General features: G+C 38.9%; 1 protein-coding gene across 1 annotated transcript in view; it reads right to left on the bottom strand.

The window, feature by feature from the left end:
- Positions 1 to 246: 246 nt before the first annotated feature.
- Positions 247 to 21,211, bottom strand: part of ttll7 (tubulin tyrosine ligase-like family, member 7) — a 63,698-nt gene continuing 42,733 nt past the window's right edge. Inside the window, exons 16-21 of the mRNA XM_079483591.1 lie at positions 18,135 to 18,460; positions 15,906 to 16,031; positions 12,870 to 12,950; positions 10,953 to 11,113; positions 8,165 to 8,341; positions 247 to 1,928 (exon numbers count right to left, since the gene is read on the bottom strand). Coding sequence (XP_079339717.1) covers positions 1,811 to 1,928; positions 8,165 to 8,341; positions 10,953 to 11,113; positions 12,870 to 12,950; positions 15,906 to 16,031; positions 18,135 to 18,460 — 989 coding nt within the window. The 3' untranslated portion in view covers positions 247 to 1,810. The remainder of the gene's footprint in view (positions 1,929 to 8,164; positions 8,342 to 10,952; positions 11,114 to 12,869; positions 12,951 to 15,905; positions 16,032 to 18,134; positions 18,461 to 21,211) is intronic.

Below are 21,211 nucleotides of genomic sequence, written 5' to 3'. Positions count from 1 at the left end.
AGTTCTATAGTGTAGTTTTTAGTTTTATGGAATGACCTCAGGTTAGATCAAAACATGACAAGGTTGCGCTCTGGAATCTCACACGAGACCATGTGGAATGACATGTAATGTCAGTTCGGTACAGGCTGCGGTTTATATGTGCGTACGGTAGCTCATGGTAAGACGCCCTCAGGAGGAACAAATATAGGAAAGTCAAGAGGGTCAGACACTCCATGAGAATCTCAAATACAAGTCTGGAGTCTGTTTACGTGTTTTAAGCCTTTTATTGCTGTTATAAAACCATTATCCTAAATGAAAACCCAGGCAAAAATAATATTTGGCATTGTGGCATGGTGGGTGAAATGGCCCGTTTAATGGCCGTAAGGATCTGAATAGTTGGCTGTTAGAAAATCGTCAACTTTCCTTTCTAACAAAAATAAATAAATAAACAAAAGCCACATTTTTACAAATCCTGCCAGCCGTCACGTGGCTCATCGTGAACACACACTGCTGGTTGTGAGTGGTATTGGCACAGCGTGTTTTGAGCTGGCACGTCCAGGTCACTTTTACTAAAACACAACATGAACATGAATCGAAATTAGATCCAAAGCCAAGCTCTGCCGTTAGCACTTCTTACAGTACTGTCATAAAAGGTTATTCCATTCATAAAACCAACAATACAATCGCTAATGCCATGAATAAAACAATTAAACATATCTCAGAAATTAGAAACATGTATTAGTGTAAACAGAATTTTTTTCACAAAATAAATAGCATAAATTAATTCAAGTATCTTCAAGATGCAGCTGTCCAAGTTTCAGCACGTCCATCCCGCCGACAGTTTGTCGTACGGGCGGCGATACCGAAGGTCCCATTCATCATCTCCGCAAGGACACGCATCAGACAGGTCCAACGTTGAGGTTAATATTTGCATCTACACAATATGGCTCATAAAGTTATGCAAAGGAGATTTACGACCCGCAAGTTGACGGGTGATCTCAGCCGTACGTTCAGAACAGGCAACGTCTAGTATAACAAGCATTCATAAAGCATTCAAATAGTAAGCATGATTGATTTCCTAACTCTAATTTACCCATAATTCCCTAGATCTAGGCTTTAACCTTAACCCTAAGCTCTAACATAAAACCTCTAACGCTAACCTTGACCTTTTCTCTTGGACTTTCACACAGGAGGAATTCTTGAGTCTGCTTTTTTGTTTTTGTTAAGTGGTATATTTTCTACACCACTGATGGATTTTGTATCACTTTTTCTGAAAGAGCCAACATGCGTTCTTTTGCAAAATAACTAGTTATACATTTCAGAATTTTGTTGTACTGGTACTTCATAATAAACGAAATCTGTGTTGAATTAAAATACTATTTTTTTGCAGTTGCGTATCTTTACGAAAGACTATCGTCATGTAAAAAACAAACTTTTATTTATTTATTTTTTGTACGTCAGAACACATCCTGTGTGAACTCTTGTATTCTTGACTTTGGAAAGAACTAAAGTAAAACATGAAGTGAAGTAAGAAAGTGACATGTTGTGCATTAATCGATCAAATGATTTGGTAAAAACGTCACTAAAATAACATCATGATCGACAAAAAAGCTCCATAAGACAGTCAAATTCACTGCAATGGTGGAATAACTGAAAATACATCCATAGTGTTCATCATCTTCAGTAGCATCCTAAGGGAGACAGCGGTGCAGGGGGTATTTAAAAGCTTCACAATTTCTGCATCCGACGCATGGACGATGCAGGCAGACGCAATCTGTTTTTTCTGTGTAGTCCCCTGGCATTTACACATCTAATCGAAGTCCAGCGGCCATCAGAAGTGGCCCATCCGTGCGGTAAAGACGCTGCGGGGCCGCGACGAGGACGCCGAGCGGCCGACGCTGGAGGATGGCCACTTGATGAGGAGTTGGGATGTGACCAGCAGCAGGTTCCTATACGGACGGAGAGAAACATAAAGAGAAATAGAGGTTGGACATCAGACTCAAAGGCAGGATTAGAGGCACAAAAGGTCGCCTGAAGAGTTCAGACACCTCTCCGCTTCAAATCCTCCCTCAGCCGACGCTGTAGATTCCCTGCCCCTTTGCTGACCCTCGTGTCTAAACGGTGCCATTTTTAACAATGAGTGAGACGAGTGGCTGTACGTGACTTGTTTAACGGATGGGAACTTGTTTAATGTGCAGGATGTCCGAGACCGGATAACAGGAAAGATAATTACTACCTGGAACAAGACGGGAGAGAAAGCATCAGAGACAGCTGACCACTCACACGGCCTAATTAGAATGGAGTTTGAAACAAAGCTATTTGAAGTTCATTCATTAAATAACACGGTGACAATTGCAACACGTTGAATTAAACATGCTGCAGTCCTTCATTCAAACTGCCAAAATATGTTTAGGGGTCAACAACAAATAATGAGAAAAATGTTTTGAAGAGATGTAGCTTAAACCATGGAAGGTTGTTTTTTCTGTATAGGTTGGCTTCATAGACGGTTGGAGGATTGTGGAATGTTGGCATCACATGTCTTTGCTATTATTCCACTTTCAATATCATTTGGATTTAATGGTTGTAAAACTGATACGCACAATACTTTTCTTACACAAGCGATCTATCTGAACACAGCAGTGTGACAGAATGACTGTAGAGGAGGTCAACATCAGGAGACACCCTCAGGTCTCACAGATAAACACGTTCACTCATACAATAATAACTTCGTTATAATCATTTTATTCTAAATACACATGAAGATTATGCCAAATTGTTCCAGTCCAGTGTCTGTCGAAATTCAACAGAATCGAACACTTTAGGAATGACATTGAGCAATGTGAAAGACTGAGAAAATGCCAAGATGCATACAAAGAAGTTATGGAAAAAACATATTCCATTTTATATATATATATATTTACGCACTATATATTATTTATTTTTGACGCAGAACTTGACTGGCTTTCAAAAGCGCCGACGGCCATTTTCTGAAAATCATCTCCTCCGAGGTGAGTAAACTAAACTTGTCATAAAAGAAATCATAAGAAAAGTGTGAAGAAACATGTTTCTTATTGTTTTAATGTTAATGAAGAGTTTAATTGTGTTGGTGCACGTTTCTTGTTGTTTGCTTGTAGTGCGAGGTGGAGACCGGACTGGCGGAGGCTGGCACAGCCCTCAAAATCTCAATGCATTGTGTTGGTTAGAAACCTACTTAAAATGGCACACTATCACTTTGCAGACACGACAGATGACAACTGTGTCGCCTAACGCTAGTTATAATTTCCTTTTTATTGTAGTACTTATATAATGGTTTGTGTGTGTTATAAACGAGTAATGTGCATACTGAGCAGTGTAAGTCAACAGATACTGTGTTTAGTACAACCAACTTTGTTAGTGTGACATTACTCTATGGCAGTTTTGTGAGGTTCTGGTAAAACTTTAATATCTTTGTTTTATATTTTAGCAAAGCCAATTCCTGGATGAATGTTAAAGACAATCTTGGGGCACCTGACGTTCATAGTGAGGAACTAAAGACTTACACAGAATCCACATGTGCAGAGTTTATATTGATTCTTCACATTGTTGTTTCTTTTCATGGCTTTCTTTACATTCTTTTGATCAATATGTCTATGTATATATTTGATACTATTATACATTAATATCATATTGTTTTGTGTCAGGACAGTAACGGTGAAGTCATTCAACCTTGCACACAGTAATCTCCAGATCTCCATATTCAGCTCAACACCGGACTAACATGCAAGCATCCCAGACCACACACAAACATTATATAAATAACATAACTCTGACCTGCTATCAAACACACAAAAAACATGTTGATGGGTACTGTGGTTAGTATGTTGTCAGAATGTCTGTTGTTTAGTAATGTTTATCTGTTTAAAAATCATGTTTTTATTGTGTTTTATTCTGTAAGTTAGCTGTTTTTCTTTTGTTATTATGGCTTAAATCAAAAGAAACCAACTGCAGTTTGATTGATATTAATTGGAATGCATAATAAAAAAAATTCTCATTGTTGTACCAATCTCTTCATAGATAGACAGACAGAAAACCAATCTTCATTTGTTACTTTTACCAATTCTTTTGAATGTCAAAGGTTTCTTAAATAAAAGGGCCGTGTCTCATAAATGATGTCCATCTATTCTGGGATCTTATTTGACATCATTACCTTGTGCATATGATCTTTTTTCGATATGATGTCAGTTAAGCATTTTGGTTGAAAAGATTTTAAGACCACGAGCAAGTGACCCTAAACTTTTCATGTACTTATTTGTATATTTACTTCATTGAAATCATTGTAAACATGATGCCATTTAGCTGTATTTATAGCAGAACTACAATATTGCCAGAACAAATTAGGACTGCTGCTTATCTAAGTAAAAAGATTTGTTCTTGTTCTGCAGAAAGACAGACCCAAGAGACACGGGAAGAATCAAATTAACTCTAAAGAACGTCCTTGAATCTTCTTGAGTACACACTACAGTACCGCACCACGCCAAGCACGTGTCCGCAGCGCATACACTCGCCGCTCTGTAATATCAAAGAGGACAGCCTGCTTTCTTTATTACCCCAGCGTTACGGATAATCAAAATCTTCAGGCAATGATGAATATCGATGTCTTCGATGGCCAACATGGACAAGCATATTGAGCCAACCTTTGGCATCACGCGCTCGTTTCTTGCGGTCCCTTCATTAAAGCTTTTAAAAAGCAGGCCTCATTCACCGGCTCCTTCCCTCCGGGAGCTCAGACAGGTGAGATCTCAAGAATTGGCCGTGTCTCATTACCATATTTTTCACTACAGACAGTTGAGTTAGGTCAACAAAAGGAAATGTCAAAGGAATATGAAATTCAAACATATATGTAGGCGGTCTTTCCGGCTCTGAAGAATTCCCAGTAAGGAAGTTTCATCCGTGAGAGAGAGCTCCATCACTCAGGGTCCAATCAGGCTGCAGGCGGTGTTTAATTGGACCTCTGTGAGGATTTCACCAGGTCTTTGGCTTTTGATCATTGAGCGCTCCATGGAAAAACCTGCCAGTGTGAAGCCCCCAGAGAACCGCCAGCTGTCTAACCTTCCAAAGAGTGTGTGCTTTACTAATTACACACAATCGCTCTGAGATCTGCACATATCTCTTCTGTTTGCTTGACTCAATCCTAGACTCCATCGGCCAACTGCCACGTCCAAGCTGAAACTCCACGAGAAATCCCGGCGACGCTTTGAGAGAAAACGGATGGTACGTTATTCGTGGTTCACGTTTACGGCGCTATGTCTCCGTAGTTGATAACATAACTGTCAAAAGCTGTCATTGTATAGACCCGTGACAGCCTCATGTTTTTATTTCATATATAATCCGTCTACGCTGTACTGTATATAAGTGCAGCAACATCTTCATTCCCCTTTTTAAATCGATGCATCGGATGCAAAGATTTATACATTTTACAAATATATATTTATTCATAGGTCACCTCGCAGGATGCTGTCTTAATGTTGCCATGTTACACATAATATAACCTTTAATGGGATTGGATCATAAGGTGATTTATTGTTTATGGAGTGGGCACAATGTTTAAGTGTTTTTTGAAGAATTCAGGTTAGATTTGTGATTAGATTAATTTTGGCTTATTCACGCTTTATTCAGAAGAGAGGCATGTCCCTGTTCTTCCAAGTTGTTTATTTTCATTGAAAGAGTTAAATGGCAATTTTTAAAGAGTAATGTTAATGTAAAAAGCAGAATAACAATAATCTGCCTTCTGGGAAACTCTGAATTCTTTAAAAATATAGCCAATCATAAAAAAATGATGTCATATGTTATTTGCTTTTATTATAAAAATATAATTTGTTGAAATGTGTAATAATTTGAGATACTAAATTTCTCCACCGATACGATATCTGCCGATACTGATTCTGAAGACTAAATGAATATTTCTTAACTTTCTGAAAGTTATTAACTCATATAATGACTAGGGCTGTCAAATGATTAATCGTGATTAATCGCATCCAGAATAAAAGTTTGTGTTTACATAATATATGTCTGCGTAATGTGAATATTATATTTGTATTTATAAAAACATACACATACAAGCATATATTTAAGAGAAATATCAAACATAAACATTTATAAACATTTAAATAAAATTTTAATGATTGGGAAATTTGGATAAATACATCTACAGTAAATATTTCCTAAAAATACAATATATTCATGTATGTGTATGTTTCTGTGTTTATAAATACAAAAATGTACACAGACATATTATGTCAACACAAACTTTTATTTTGGATGCGATTAATCACGATTAATCATTTGACAGCCCTAATAATGACTATTAATATTGAACATCAAACTGGTGATGTTTCTTAATCTTTTCTATATACAGAGCACAAATTCATTGCCTGTTTCTGTCCTCTTTTGATCGACAGGATATATCGGCATTGATCAGCTGTTAGTATGAAAAGTTTTATCGATTATTGGCCGATATATCGGTGCATCGATAGTAATAACTACAATAGCTTTAAATACCACTGATAAAATATTTCAATCATTTAATGGCACCTTTGCATGTTTAACTTTAGAAGCATTTATTTGTTTTATGCAACATAAAAAATGCTACAATGCAGCTTTACTGTCAAAACACAAGGTTTGAACACTATTTATGTCAACATTAAATGACACACACAACTCATCTTACTCTCACGATCCAAAAAGAAATTGTCTAGACCTTTCTATTTACCGGGAAAGCAGTGGATTGTGGAGCTCTCTGTATGACAGGGAGCTGTGGGGGAGTTTTAATGTTAGAGGGATTCGTGACATCACCTTCGAAATGACCTTCCTTATTGCCTGAAGGAAGTTGTTCTACGTATTACTTTGAAAAAACGTGCGCCGATGTATTGTGCGCCCAGACGGTGTGTTAGGAAAGTAAACAAGGTCGAATCTGACTTCACGTTTAACTTCTCTGATAGAGACACAATTCTGTGGGCCGCTGGTCACCTGACACATTTAGTCGAGGAAGAATAGGGATGGAGTAAAAAAAGCCAGATTGAGACTCAGACATGATCAGACATCATTTTCCTAACGAGGCGACGCAGATGCGGGCTCATTGAAAAACAACAGATCCCTGAGGGCCGTTCCAGCATTGAGTCGGCAATGAGGCGTGTCCAGAGAGAACACCACTGATAGGAGAGAGCGGATGTTGGCTCGGATGGTGGATGAAGGGGAGGCAGAATATGATCAAGTCCAAGAGGGTGAATCACAGGGATGATGAATTGTGACATGACACAAACACATGTCTTATAAAATAGTTTCGTTCTAAGAGTTTCAACGATTACATTACCGAAACAAAAAATCCCTTCATTTTGTTTAAATCGTTTTATTTGAATATTGAATGCAGTTGATGTTTAAATTCTGATGTAATGCGTTACAATACACCATTTCCATTCTGCAGTGTTCTCATTGGCTGAAACTGAAGTGGAAAGTTGATCTTGTAGTTTACAAATATTCCTCAGACAAAGAAGATCCAGGTGTCAAAGAGTTAACTTTATTTGTTCAAGTCAAACAAAGTAAGATCTTCCCAAAGCATCTGAAAATACCTACAGTTATGGTGAAACTTCTGAAGGGTGGTCCCTGATATCTCTTATTTTTATTAACCAATTGCTGTTCTTCCGCCACCAATAGATCCCAGGCAACAAGATACGTTTTAATGGTGGTCGGCTCGCTATTACCTATTTTTTAAATAATTGAATACAATGTTACAACTTAGTTACAATGATCAGTGGAAAGTACTTAGGTATTCTGTGCTTCATCCGCTGAACTTTATTCAATTTTAGGCCTCAGGGTTCTGGGTGTCACGGGCGTAGTGTTCAGGTATACTGACTGTAACATTAAATCAATTAAGTCTGCCAAATGTAAATCATCAAATCATCTACATAATTCATTCGCATACAATAATCTTTGGATAAATGTGGTTTCAGATCATCTTACTAATACTCCCACATATACTCATGTTCCTATGAATACATCTTATTACTGTTTGGGTATTTCTTAGGTATATGATGACTGTGGTAAATAAAAGTGCATAATGCATGTCATCAAATCATCTAAAATCACTCAGAAATGACACAATAAAACAAGCATGATGTCTGGCTGGATGGCTCGAAAAGAGTAACTGTACCTTGTGTCGTCCCAGTCTGGACTGAGTCCGCTGAGAGAACCGCGGGAGTCAGCCACGAACTTGTAGACCACGAGCAGACAGTCTCTGCACAGCTGTACGACTCGCTGACAGCACCTGAGCTCCTGTGAGGACAACACCTCACTGCTCTTACTGAACACACTCTGCCACGATGACCTGCTGGAGTCACATACATACGTTCCCTTTAATGATAAAAATTACACTGTATGGGTCACCAGTATCAACAACATTTTACATGTATGAGCAAGTTAAAATCAGGGTTACACTATTGTTTTACAATAAAAAAGATGATTACTTCATCTCATCTCATAGACGTCTATGTACTGTATGTCTCAGAAAAAAAGCATACTTAAATACACATAAGCCTTGATCTAGCTCAGTGGTTTGAGCACAGTGCTAGCAATGCCAAGGTAATGGGTTCAATCCCAGGGGATTGCACATACTCGGATACAAATGTATAGTATAATGCTTAAATGTATACTTGTTTTAAAATATTTTTGCACTCTTTTGTTTCGTTTGGCAGATGCCTTTATCCAAAGCGACTTACAAGTAGGAGAGCCTATAAGATTATGTCAACACACTAAACTGGCCATGTAAGCAAGGGAGAGAAATAACAACTGTTAAGAATAAAGTACTGTATTCTTGTAGTTGTGTATATTTTATTTGAGTAGCCTATTAATAACATTTTTACTTAAATAGTAAGTAAGCTATAAGTATGATGTGAAGTTCCTAAAGAAACTTTAAAGTATACATGCAATATAAAAACAACCAAACTAGTTTATACTTCAAAGTGTATTTACATAAACTAAAACAATGATTATGCTGTGTTTACACCGCGTTCCTCGCTCTTTATATCTCTCATTTGAATATTTCGTTATTTTCGCAGGACTGACCCGAAAAACATTGCACAACGGTGAGTGTCTTCACGTGTCTGGACGCGTAAAACAGTAGGTGTGTAGGCGCAAATTTCTAGTTTGACTTGTGCGAGTTTGCAGAAATTGCGCCACCTGATTCGAATTGCCCCACGCGAGTTTGTGTCTATTTGCGTCTTTACATTTTAACAAGTTGACTAGTATAGTGGAACAGTTGCTGTACAAATAAAACATGTGTTGTGTACTCAAAGTTTACCGCTACAACACTTAAAAAACACTTAACATTATAAACTAAAAAAGTACTGAAAAAGTGATCTCATGGTACGTACTAGTGCATTGATAACCTAAAATCATGTCAATAATATGTACATTTGAATATTGTTGTTGTAAATTCCCTATTACTGTTTTATTTTATTGTGAAGGAACGATGCAGTGCTGAATTTAGTGTTTCAGCTAAGGGGTCCTTGGGAACAGTATGTTTTGCCTTTCGCGGATGCTTAGTTTATTTTCACATTGATGCCTGTTTGCGTTTGTGATAAAGGTGGGTTATAACGATCGCAGATTAGTTCTTTTGATGTGCAAATGAAGCGGGGATATTCGGCGCATATTTAAGTTAACGCTATTTTGTAGCGATGTTTATATGATGTTTAATGTGCTAACGGAGTTAAGTTCAAGCTAAAATGTGCTCATTAAGTTAGCACACCTCCTTATATATATTATTTATATTTGTTCATTGCAGATACCAGTACAGATCAATGTAAAGGCTCCAACAGTAAACATCGTGCTGTGTGTAATTTGGAGGGGTAATTCATTCATTAAAGCCACGTCAACTGTTCTACTGTTTCCGGTCTCGCTCTCTAATCGGAGTGTCTGTGGATGAGGTGTTCCAGCGAATCCACCTAAAATAACATACAGTCCTAGATCTCCCCAATAACTGTAAATAATGCAGCAAAAGTCACCGTATTATTAAGGAGGTTTGCTGCTCTTGTGGTAATACTACAGTAACCACTGCCTAATTGCATGTTAAGCTGCTTTGCAGCAATGCAAAATTGTGAAAAGCGCTAAAAAAATCAAATAAAATGAAACTGAATAAAAAGATATATCCAACCACATGTATTCAGCGTGTCGTCATACAGCAGCTACCGATCGATAAATTTGCAAATCAAATTTGCCATCAGAGACCGACAATCTACTACAGTGTCAAATTGAAATATTCTTCCATTTTTTAACGAAACCGTCTGCGCTGAAACGAATCGTCTGGAAAAGTTAAGGGGTTTGATTCTCGTCCATTTGAATTGCGCCGAGAGTCTCGTTTCTACAAAGTGTCGTCGCGGCGGCAGAGATTTGTTTGATTGTGGAGATGATGAAATGTAACGTCTGAGGATCTGAATTGTACATTACAGGCGGGGATGCTTTGCGACACTCTCCCGCCGAGATCTCCTTCCCGTGTTAACGGCTCACGGGCCACCTTCACACATCAGTCCCTGATTAAACAAAAACAGCATGGGCCGCCGGCGCTGCCTCTAATCCCCCAGAGCTGCGTTCGCTCTCATCAACTCCAAATGGTCTGAACCTGGCTATATAACATCCTTCACTCGGTGGCAATTACAAGAGCGAGCAGGCCATACAATGTCCCTGAGAAGCCCCCGCGATGAGTAGAGGGAGAGGGGCGGTCGATAAAATGGGCTCCCTGCTGTTTGCTCTCAGAGCTGATAAAATCACAGCATGCGTAAGTCTACGTGTATTATAGCAGAGAGCTCGTGTGTTTCTATATGTCTCTCAAAGGAGCTGAATGTCCATATCAAGACTTTTCAAATTCAGTCAATCAAGAACAAATCTCAGGTCGTTTTACTTACAGCCAAACTTCCAAACATAAAAAAAGCTGAATGTGAACCTACCCAGAGCTGGAGAGGCAGTTCCACATCCCCTGACCGTGACTCCAGAGTAGGCGGTTGAAGACGCGGTTGAGAAGGCGATAAAGGCGAAGGCTGTCCACATCCACTTCGTTCCAGATGCCCTGCAGAACCTGCCGGATGCTGGTACGAACGATGTCCAAAACCTTCAAGCAAAGATTGAATTAATATGCGCGAACAACAATGGACCGTTTTGAGAAAACAGTCTGAAACGGAAGTTTGACCCCTGATAGCATAGCTACATCTGTAGGATGTCTACTAAAGATGTGGAGATCTGGAAAACATCCACTGTGAATAGAGCATCTGATAAAGAGCAGTTGTATGTACATTTTAAATCAAACATTTTATAGACATCTTCTAGACGTCATTATGACATCTATGAGACGTATTGCAGATTAGCAAACTATAAAAAACGTCTTGCAGACTTTACAGTCAGTGTTGGGTGTAACTAGTTACTAAGTAATAAGCTACTGTAATTTAATTATTTTCCCATCTTACTCGTATTGTAATTTAATACAGTTACTTCTGATGTAAATAAACTAAATACTGTGTGTTATATATGTGTGTGCTATAGTGGAATTGACATCAAAATTCAAAGTCTAACTTTAAAATCCGTGCTTTAATGTATAATTCTTACTCTTTGGTCAGTTAATAAGAGTACGTAGTTTTATATTATTTATTTGAATGCATTAAAAGAGCTGTTTCGTGTCTATCCTTGAATCAAGGTTGATAGAAAGTAATTAAATACTTCATGGAGAGAGTCATTTGTACAGTAATCTAATTACACCATTGAATATGTAATTAGTAACTAATAATGAATTACTTTTTCAGAGTAACTTGCCCAACACCGGGTACAGTAAATGCAGACATCAAAAAGATCTGCAGGGACCAATACACCACAACCCATATTGCTTCAGTACTGTGAAGATCTTTTAGTTAAACTGAATATTTTAAAAGAACAACATTTTTGCAATCGTAGGAATGAATGAGAGTTTGGGGTTTGGGTTATGGAGTACTGCTGCTATGCCGAAACATCGCCGGCAGCTCCTTTTTAGGAGGCTTTTTACCTGGAACGTGGAGGCTGAAGGTCAAGCACCCATGAGAACATCCTAACAGCCAATGCACACTAATAAGATGTTCTGACTACACAGAAGTTTTGTGGAAAACCCAGAGGCTGACAGTAACTATAGATGAAGAGGACATGCCCTTTTTATGACAATGCAGGAAGCATGAATCTGATAATAGAGACACGCAGTCTTATCTCACCCACATCACCCGTCTGTCCACAATCTTCATGAACACAGTGCTACACAATGATGTCATACATAATGGCCCATGTACACGTGATATTAAAGGGATAATTCACCTAAAAAATAAAAATGTCATCATTTATTTCAAATCAACACCTGACTAAACTGGAATGCATCAGATGTTGAAATGCAACTTTAAGATGGCAACTGTGAGTAATGACTAAAGCTCGAGCTCCCCCTCCCTCATCCGCATGTAGACATCTGTGATGTGACTTTCAGCAATATGGCTGAATTAATGGCCCAGTGTGAGACATGTTAACTCTACCAGCTGAAGTGCAGGGATCAGTCAGAATAATCACATTGTGCAACGAGACAATCCCTCATTATATCACCGTTTCCACTCAGAACACCTGTGACCTGCTGGCATCACGTGTAGTTCCCTACTGTAACAGTGCTGTGGCTTTGATCGGTTTCATTTTGTTGCATCATGTGTTTTTTTTAAAGGCAGATACAAATGTCCTTCATTTCTCCGTCTCAGAATCGAGAGACATTTATAATATCCATCACACACGTTTGCCACCCAAATTGAATAAAGCTCTGACCGATAAAATTCAAGTGTGTAGTTTTTGCAGAACTTCATTTGTCAACTCACCTTCCTCTGTTTGGTGGCGTCTAACTTCACCAGCCAGTAAGATGCCACCATTGGTTTATGGTACTTCCAGTTGTTCAGAATCTATGGGAACAGAAACATTGACATTCATACATTTTGGCAAACACTTTTATTTACAGAAGCTTCGAATGCATTCAAGGTATACATTTTCATCAACATCAGCATGACTGTGCGAATCAAACCCGAAAAGAAAGAGCTAACAAATCAGGACAGAACTACCATAAAAGAAGACATATTTTAAGGGGCGATGAATTAAGACATACATTTTAACCCGAGCTTTTGTTATATAAGGTCGCTGGATATGTCCTGATAATGCCAGGTCCTGCAATGTGAACACCGCCTCCATAGAAGAATATCCACGACTACTTCTCTAGCCCCGCCCACTGTTTTGCGAATGACAGTACTGAAGTAACACAAGTGGCGCGGAACCAGATAGAGCGAACAAGCAATAAACATGCCGTTAAAAAGATCGCTAAATATTGTGCAGTGCCTGGTTGTGGAAGAACACAGTCGCTCCATAACCTTCCTTTGGATTCTGACAATAGCAATGCGTGGTTAAAATGTACTTTTAAAGACGTTCCGGCTCTGGATTTGCAGAGAGACTAAAATTAAAAAGCAGTGCTGTGCAGTCAATATTGAATCTGACAGGAATGGCGCAGCCACCTTATGTGAGTGAAACATATTTGTACTATGCGTCACTATTGCTTTGTTAGAGATCGCTGGATATGTCCTGATAATGTGTAACCTAACGTTCATGTCTAACAAAATTCACAATTGGCTCCAACTAAGTTTATTACGCAAACTGCTATCAAATCATGGCAGTGGCCGTTTACTTCCAAGTCTTCAATGCGGCCGCCCATAAAACACAGCATTTGTTGAGATGGCCTCAAAACCCCGGTAGAAAATAGCCTATTACTAACTGATTTCCATTGTAGAAACCACGCCAACTCCATCAGTAAACCTCAGACAGTATCAAATAATAAAAACGGCCAGTTCAGGACACCTTTAAGTTTATGTGGTATATACGTGAGACTTCTACATCACTAAATAGAAATAAGAATATATGTCTGTCTGTCATACACTTTACTCCATGCCTCTGTCCTTCCTTCATGTTCTGAAGACGAAGACCTTGAATCAGAACAGTGCATTCACACAGACTCTCTCCCAACCACGTACATTTCAAATGACGTTCAAAGTGTTGAAACATTAATCTGAATGTTTTTACATGATTTTATGTGATCAATAATATACAATGGTTTTCCTCGTAGAGTACAGATGGTTCAGCAAACCACTGTGAACCAGGTGCGTAGCTACATGTAACAGAATTTCTGCCTTTAAGGACTTAATGGCCACCCTAAAAAAATCCCTGGGTTTTACCTGGCCACCTCTTAAAAAAGGTTCTGGCTATGTCCCTGTGTTGAACGCTCGTCCGGCTGAATACATAACCACCTAAATTTACATTCTTGCATTTGGCAGACCGTTGTATTTAAAGCTTTACATTTAAGCTATACATTATCAGTACGTGTTTCCTGGGACTTGCATCCATAATTGTGTCCCGAATGCCAAACTATACACCATGCACCCAACCCTCTACTGTATGAATTTCAGAAGGGTAGCTTCATCCCAAATGTAATACTACACGTTTTTCTACATTCAGAAGCATAAGCGCTTTCTGAGACGAGGGCAAATCACACAATACAATACGTGTAAAGAAATCAATTTGTACATTGAATGTAATTTTCATCTGTTTTGTCCATCATGACTTCAGTCACCATCAGTTTGAAGTGTAATCGCTCTGCAGGAGAACTTTAGTCGACCAGCGTCTGTTCGCCCGCCTCCCTTCAACTATGTAAGCAAAGCTACGACCGTTGAGTGTGTGAAGTGTCCTGCTTGCTTTCCACACTTCATGTTTTCAATTGAATGAGTGCATCATCCCGGTAGTGCACTTCTTTTTTGAGAACTTTCAATGTGAATGCACTACTCACACTATTCATACTAGGGTTGTCACGGTACCATAAACATATCTTACGATACTGTGCCTTATGAAATATCACGATACCAAGTAGTATTTCGATGCTGTGTCATGTTCATAATTAAGATCTATAGACTTAATACACTGATCTAAGTGAAAAATGTTGCATAGAGTGTCACAGGGATTACATATTTTAGTGTGTGCAAAATCTTGGGAGAAACCAGTCTCAGGCGGGAGGGCCAGTTCTCCTCTGATTCGAATTAATGCCGCGGTCACACTTGACTTTTCCCTCCATTGACTACGCGGAAAATCGAACCCATTCCACAAATTTTTTATTATGGACGAAAATATCGGAGGCAGTGTGTAAATGTGATTGACACACCCAGAGGTCTTATTTAGTTTTATACGTACGGTAATTTCGGATGCAATTTCGGTACAATGGCCTTGACAGGGAGTAAAGGATTACATTTAGATGATTAACTTAGTAGCGAGTAAAAGCGACTTCAGAAAATGATTGAGGACATTAAACATCATTAAACATAAAAATAAATAAAATACACAAATCTCTAAAAACGTGGATGGATATGAATTCAGAGAGAAGTTATTTATAAGGGAACCGGAATTTAAAAAGCGTTGTCAAAGGCTTCCTGTTGATGTCGAGCGACCTTTGTGTAGTTTGTTTGTATTTAAGCTTGAAAAATCATCAAGATTATCTTGATAGACAAAACATGTAAGTATCATAAACATTTGTGTCTCTTCCGTTAAACACTTTATCGTTTGTGTGTAAATGTACCCCTATCCCATCACGCTGAAGTGCTGCTGTAAATGAACGTTGAGAAGTGTTTTAAACAGGTGCTGTCAGCCAGCTGTGTTTCTGCGCAGACAGCTAATGGCTCTCATTAAGCATACAGGTGGACAGCTAATGAGTCTACATACAACAAGAGACTTCCCGAACGGCTCCGCATTCGGCCGTCCTCAAATGAGTTCAGGGAGCTAGTGGAACAGAGCAGCCGGTTCGGCCTTCCCGTCTCAGCTGCGTGTCTCACCTCGTCCAGCACGGCCTCGGCCTCCTCCTCGCTCTTGCCCGGGTAACGAATCCTCATCTCTCGGAGCGCCGCCAGCGTCTGCTGCATCAGCTCGGCTTCCTGCTCTTTACTCAGCGGGGTCTCCCCCTGCACGCGTGCATGCAAAGAAGAGGCACAATAAAGATGAATTTGAGAGTGGGGACTTTCTCCGCAGTCATCAGCTTTGTTTTGACCTCTTGGAGTCTTGCTGTGAGACTTCGCTCCCAGCAAGGTGTCTACTTTTTGAAATAAAGATTCATAAAGCAGAGAAGTCGTTATACAAACGGAATAAAGCTTAAACAGGCCTATCAGACCCAAAACTAAACTCACATTTCTTTAATGGTCATATTTGACACCAAAATGTAATACATTATGCTTATAATTAGAAGTCTGTTTTTACAATCATGCATGCAAAATTATATAATTTTAATTATTATTATTATTATTATAATTATTACATAATAAGTGACAATTTTATGACAAAAATCCAATTTCTTATTACTGTAATGTAGAACATTTCTTAATTTTCTGGCAGCTGGGATGTTTCTCATGTTATTTTACACGCATCTTGTAAATTTGCTGTTTATTTTGATAATATAAAAAAATATTTTACAGACAAATCAGTCAAATTAAAAAGTCAAATTCTACAAATGAGAGATTTTACAGTATGGGATGACAGTAAGTGTCCAGTATTACCAGTCAATTAAATAAATACATTTGTTCCTACTGTATATTGTCACTGTAATATACAAAATATCTTTATTCAAATAACAGATTTATAGAATTTCTTCATTTATTTCTTCATAAACTGAGCACAAGCTTCATCAGACAGAATAAAGCCTATGGATGCTTGGTGGAGCCCAAATAAAGAAAGTCAGATTTCTCCAAATGTGACGTTTGAATTTGTTTCTAGTTGACAAAAAGATGATTGGAATTACGTTTTTGGTAAGACGGTAACAAAGTAATGTAAAAATAATTTATGTCCAATTTCAAATTCTAAAACCAAGACAAACTCCTTGATATAGTAAACTCCATATCCAGTATAGTGTCTAGAATCAAACGTCAAATTATTAAATGTCTCTATAAAAAAAAGATTAAGTAAACAAATGTGTCTTTCCTTTTTCAGGAGATATGTGATGATTTTCAGACATTTTTGAAAAAAACTGTTCACGCTGTAAGCTTTAATAAGACGGAACAAAGCCTATGGATGCTTAGCGGAGGCCAAAACATTACAAACGCAGCAGAAAGTCATATTAATAGAAGAATATCATGAAAAGAACACAACGCCTAATTTAACAAAGCATCAGGTTTTATTCATATTAGAGATTAAAGCCTTATTAGCTCATAAATGTGATGATCATGCACCCTCCTACACAGAGGATGAAGAACGCATGTAGCTTTAGTAGTCTGTCTCGCAAAACAATGGAAAGTCTTATTAAACAGCATTAAACATAGCAGCAGTGTGTGTTGTTTTTTCAGATTAATATTCCTTAATGAGAGCTTGAACAAGTGGGAGTGCCTGTATCCATGAGATGAATGCGCTCGTAAATAGAAGCGTAAATTAGCTTCATATTCAGAAATACTGCACAAATATAACACATTTTCCTCTGTGAGGTGTGAGACTACAGTAGCAGAGCTCATATTACAGCGTTCAAATGGCAAAGATTGCGATTGTGAGGGTGTATGTGTGCTGAATCTTTATTGTTTGATGGATTGAATCGACTCGGGACAGCGATGGGAAAATAAAAATGATATTTGTCATTTTTACAGGAGAAGCGTTGCCAGATCGTTCGTAAATCTGCCCATATTGGTGAACATCTGTTCAGACGTCTCTGGAGGATGTCTAGAGATATAAAAAAGATATTTCTGGGTAGATGTGCATGTATTGCACTGTATGTGTTCGTTTGTGAGGATGACTGCGTTAGAAATACAATACTATCAAAGAACACAGCGTTCTGTACGCTGTAAATAACAAACTATTTTAAAATGTGTGCATGAAAGTTTCACACATCGCTGTCATTATTATCTGTCTTTATGTTTTTTTTCTTTGGAAATAAAAGCCACATCCGTTTACCTCATTTGTTAGTCGCTTTGGATAAAGCGTCTGCTAAATGACTAAATGTGAATGTAGCATCCCGAAGTATAGTGCACACAATATGCAAACTGCACAGCGGTAGCATGCCAACAATGCCATGTTAAACAGACACTTGCCGTATTGGAGTGAATGGCACCCAGACTGCTGCTGTGTGGGACTCTGTTTGCTGAAGTGTTGCGACTGAGCGAATGCGAGCGAGATGCCGTGTGGGGTCGTGCCGGGGTCATGGGCGTGACGGCGGGTGCTGTTTGAGAGGCTGCAGTTGGGCCGTTAGCCATGTGAGTGCTTGTTTTTGGCCGTCTGGTCTCGTTGGTAGGTGACTGCGCAGTCAGAGAGGATATGGAGCGCGGACAGGACATGGAACGGCGGATGAGTCCGGAATGGTTGGGAGAGGAGGAAGAACCCCGCTGAGGTTTAGGGGCGGGTTTCCAATGCACACGACCTAAAACACAAAACCAAGACATCAGCAAAACATTCGACTTAAATGATTTAAGACACCCACGCACTCCGTCCCGGATGACTACGAAGTCCGGCGTAAGAAATCGCCAACATCCGACGAAAATCGAATGAAAGGCTTTGATTAATCATCATGTCACGTGGATGGCTGGCAGGTTTCCAGCTCAGGATCAGGGCCGACACACATACATATGATTCTGTGATTTTGAACGACCTCCAGTTTTCGAGCTGGCCAGCAGCATCGCTGCTCCATCCGTGAATCTTGAGGGAAGCAACCTGCCAAATGTGGTATTATAGAAGCTTAACTCAGACCACTGCAGATGGCCTTCGGGTAGTGTGTGGCTGAGGGGGCAAAACAAAGTCACCCCAGAATGCCCGAACGCTCCCTCTCTGGGCAAACCAATCACCGGCGACCCCTCGCACACCAAATAAACCTGTCAGCTCGCTGCTTTGTCTCTCTTTCAGCGGCTAATGGAAAAGTCATGGCTTCAATTGCGTCAGGCACAAATAATGGATGGACTGCACATGCTGGGGGGCTTTCTGTAAATAGGGTACAAAACCTGTGTTCTGTAGAGTAAGAACAACAAGACATGTTAAACTGTTATCTGACATAAAAGTGGTCAAATGTACACTCCTTTCCGAATTGTGAATCCATTTCATTCTTTGTTTTTCGATATGTTTAACCCTGTTGAAAGATTTGGCCAATAATAAACAATAACTGGTATCATTTATGGAAAATATTTATTTAGCAATCGCTACTAACCAAAATTGGGCTTAATCTTCAACCCTGTTATCTATTCTTGTGTGTATTTTGTTTAATGTTTATTGCTAGAAAATGATAAAATCAAACAAATCACACTCTAAAAAGGTAAAAAAACTATAAAATGTTCTGCTGAGAAAATTAATAGATCATTTCTATTAAATGAAGAAAATTGAATTTTGCTGACATTTCTGTAAACACAATCCTATGTGTGCAAAATTCAAATAAAACAGCATGAATGAAATACATTCTTTACTCATTTCTGGACATTAAATGCTTCAAACAAAGGAAGACATGACTCAAATGTTTGTAACAGGGTTGAAAATCCCTCCTTAAAAACCCTATAAATAACATTTGACCACCGGTGAACACGCGTCATTTTCCGAAGGTTAAGCACTCCTTTTTGCTGACAGATTTTCAAGCCCTATTTAGTACTCTGTTCTTGGAAAGTGTCCGACCTGAGCGATGCTAATAAAAAGTCACATGGCAAACTACAATAAAAGAAAAAAAGGCTTATTCGCAGAATGTTTCAGCTGATGGACCCCAAGGAACACTACTCTTCTACCTTAAAACACAAACGCTTTCCGAGGCTTGTTTGCGTGGTTTGCGCGGTACGCTGAAACTGCTTCTGTGAACTTCTCCCCAAACTGTGTTTTCCCGGTTTGCCTTTAAAACCGCTGGACTGAAACATCAGAAAAGCTCATTTACGGTGCGGCGCATGAGAGCCGGGGGACCTCTCACGACATCACCTGCTGCAGCCAGCCACTCAAATTAAGAGCCACCGCACCGGGCCAGCCAATGCTGTGACCCTAATTAAAAAAGATGGACTTTCCCTGTTTCATGTATTAATTGGGTAAACAAATGCATTATTGTAGATTTACATCTGTAATTTAGCTCGGGGTCGGCAAACGGCCCTGTAGATTTAATACGTTTGGTTGGACAAAAGGTTGTGAGCAGCTCTCGTTGTCATATGGAAGCGATCGTACGACATACGGCAGTGCAGAAGGGAGCGAGTTTTGGGGATGGACTAACTAGCGATGCAACTAACCCAACTACATTTTTCAGAGTCATGACACTAGGTCAGTTTTAAAACAGAGTAGCTTTAACAGTACACTAACAAGCTACTTCAGTACTAGCGGAGTTAGACAAAATGGCAAAAAGAGCCATTTATCATAAAAGCTCCGCTCTCACTTTAAATGAAATAAGGAAGGTATAATTCACTTTAGTGAATTCGTTTTATACGTGACAATGTAAAAGTATCTTTTTACCCTTTCATGCATGGATTTATGACATACCCAGTCAGGATTATGTGTGTGTTTTAGAAAGGGATAATCCACAGATAGCCGTGCATAAAAGGGTATTAATGCACAACGTGGAGGCCAAGATTCGTGACTTCGCCTCTGTGGAGTGCATCAAAATCCTTTAATGCATGGCTCGCTGTGGATTATCCCGCTTATACCATGGTCATTTAAAGCTGTTATTGGTGTTTACAGTCTTTGTTTTGATCAAACAGGTTAAAATGAGAGTTATTTGTCAGATTATTTCAAACATTGATAAAACGGACCCGTGCATTCAACGGTTTTAATGCACACCTTCCAGCCAATCAGAATTGACTATTCAAACAGACTATGGCATAATTGCTCTGATTTAATGTGAAAGATTCAATTTTTTTACACAAATGCATTTTCAACTACTTCAGGAAGTGATCAAAAGTGTACACCCTGTACACACCTGTATTTAGCGTCGTCCACCAGCTAACAGGGCCTAAAACACAGTGTATTACAGCAGTTGTGCAAAATAAAAATAAAATAGTGAAATGCTGCTGTGTTCAGTATGTTTTTAATGTGTTTACGAACACATTGCAGTGTTTTATTAGTGGAATTTATTGGTTGAAATGCTGTTCAAGTTTGTCACCCTAATTTAGATTCTCATTTGTTTTCATGCAGATAATAGCCTGTAAAGCTAAACCTTATATAG

This window comes from Barbatula barbatula (assembly GCF_947034865.1).
Source record: "Barbatula barbatula genome assembly, chromosome: 20".
Lineage (NCBI taxonomy): Eukaryota > Metazoa > Chordata > Actinopteri > Cypriniformes > Nemacheilidae > Barbatula > Barbatula barbatula.
This window is presented reverse-complemented; position numbering and strand designations above follow the sequence as displayed.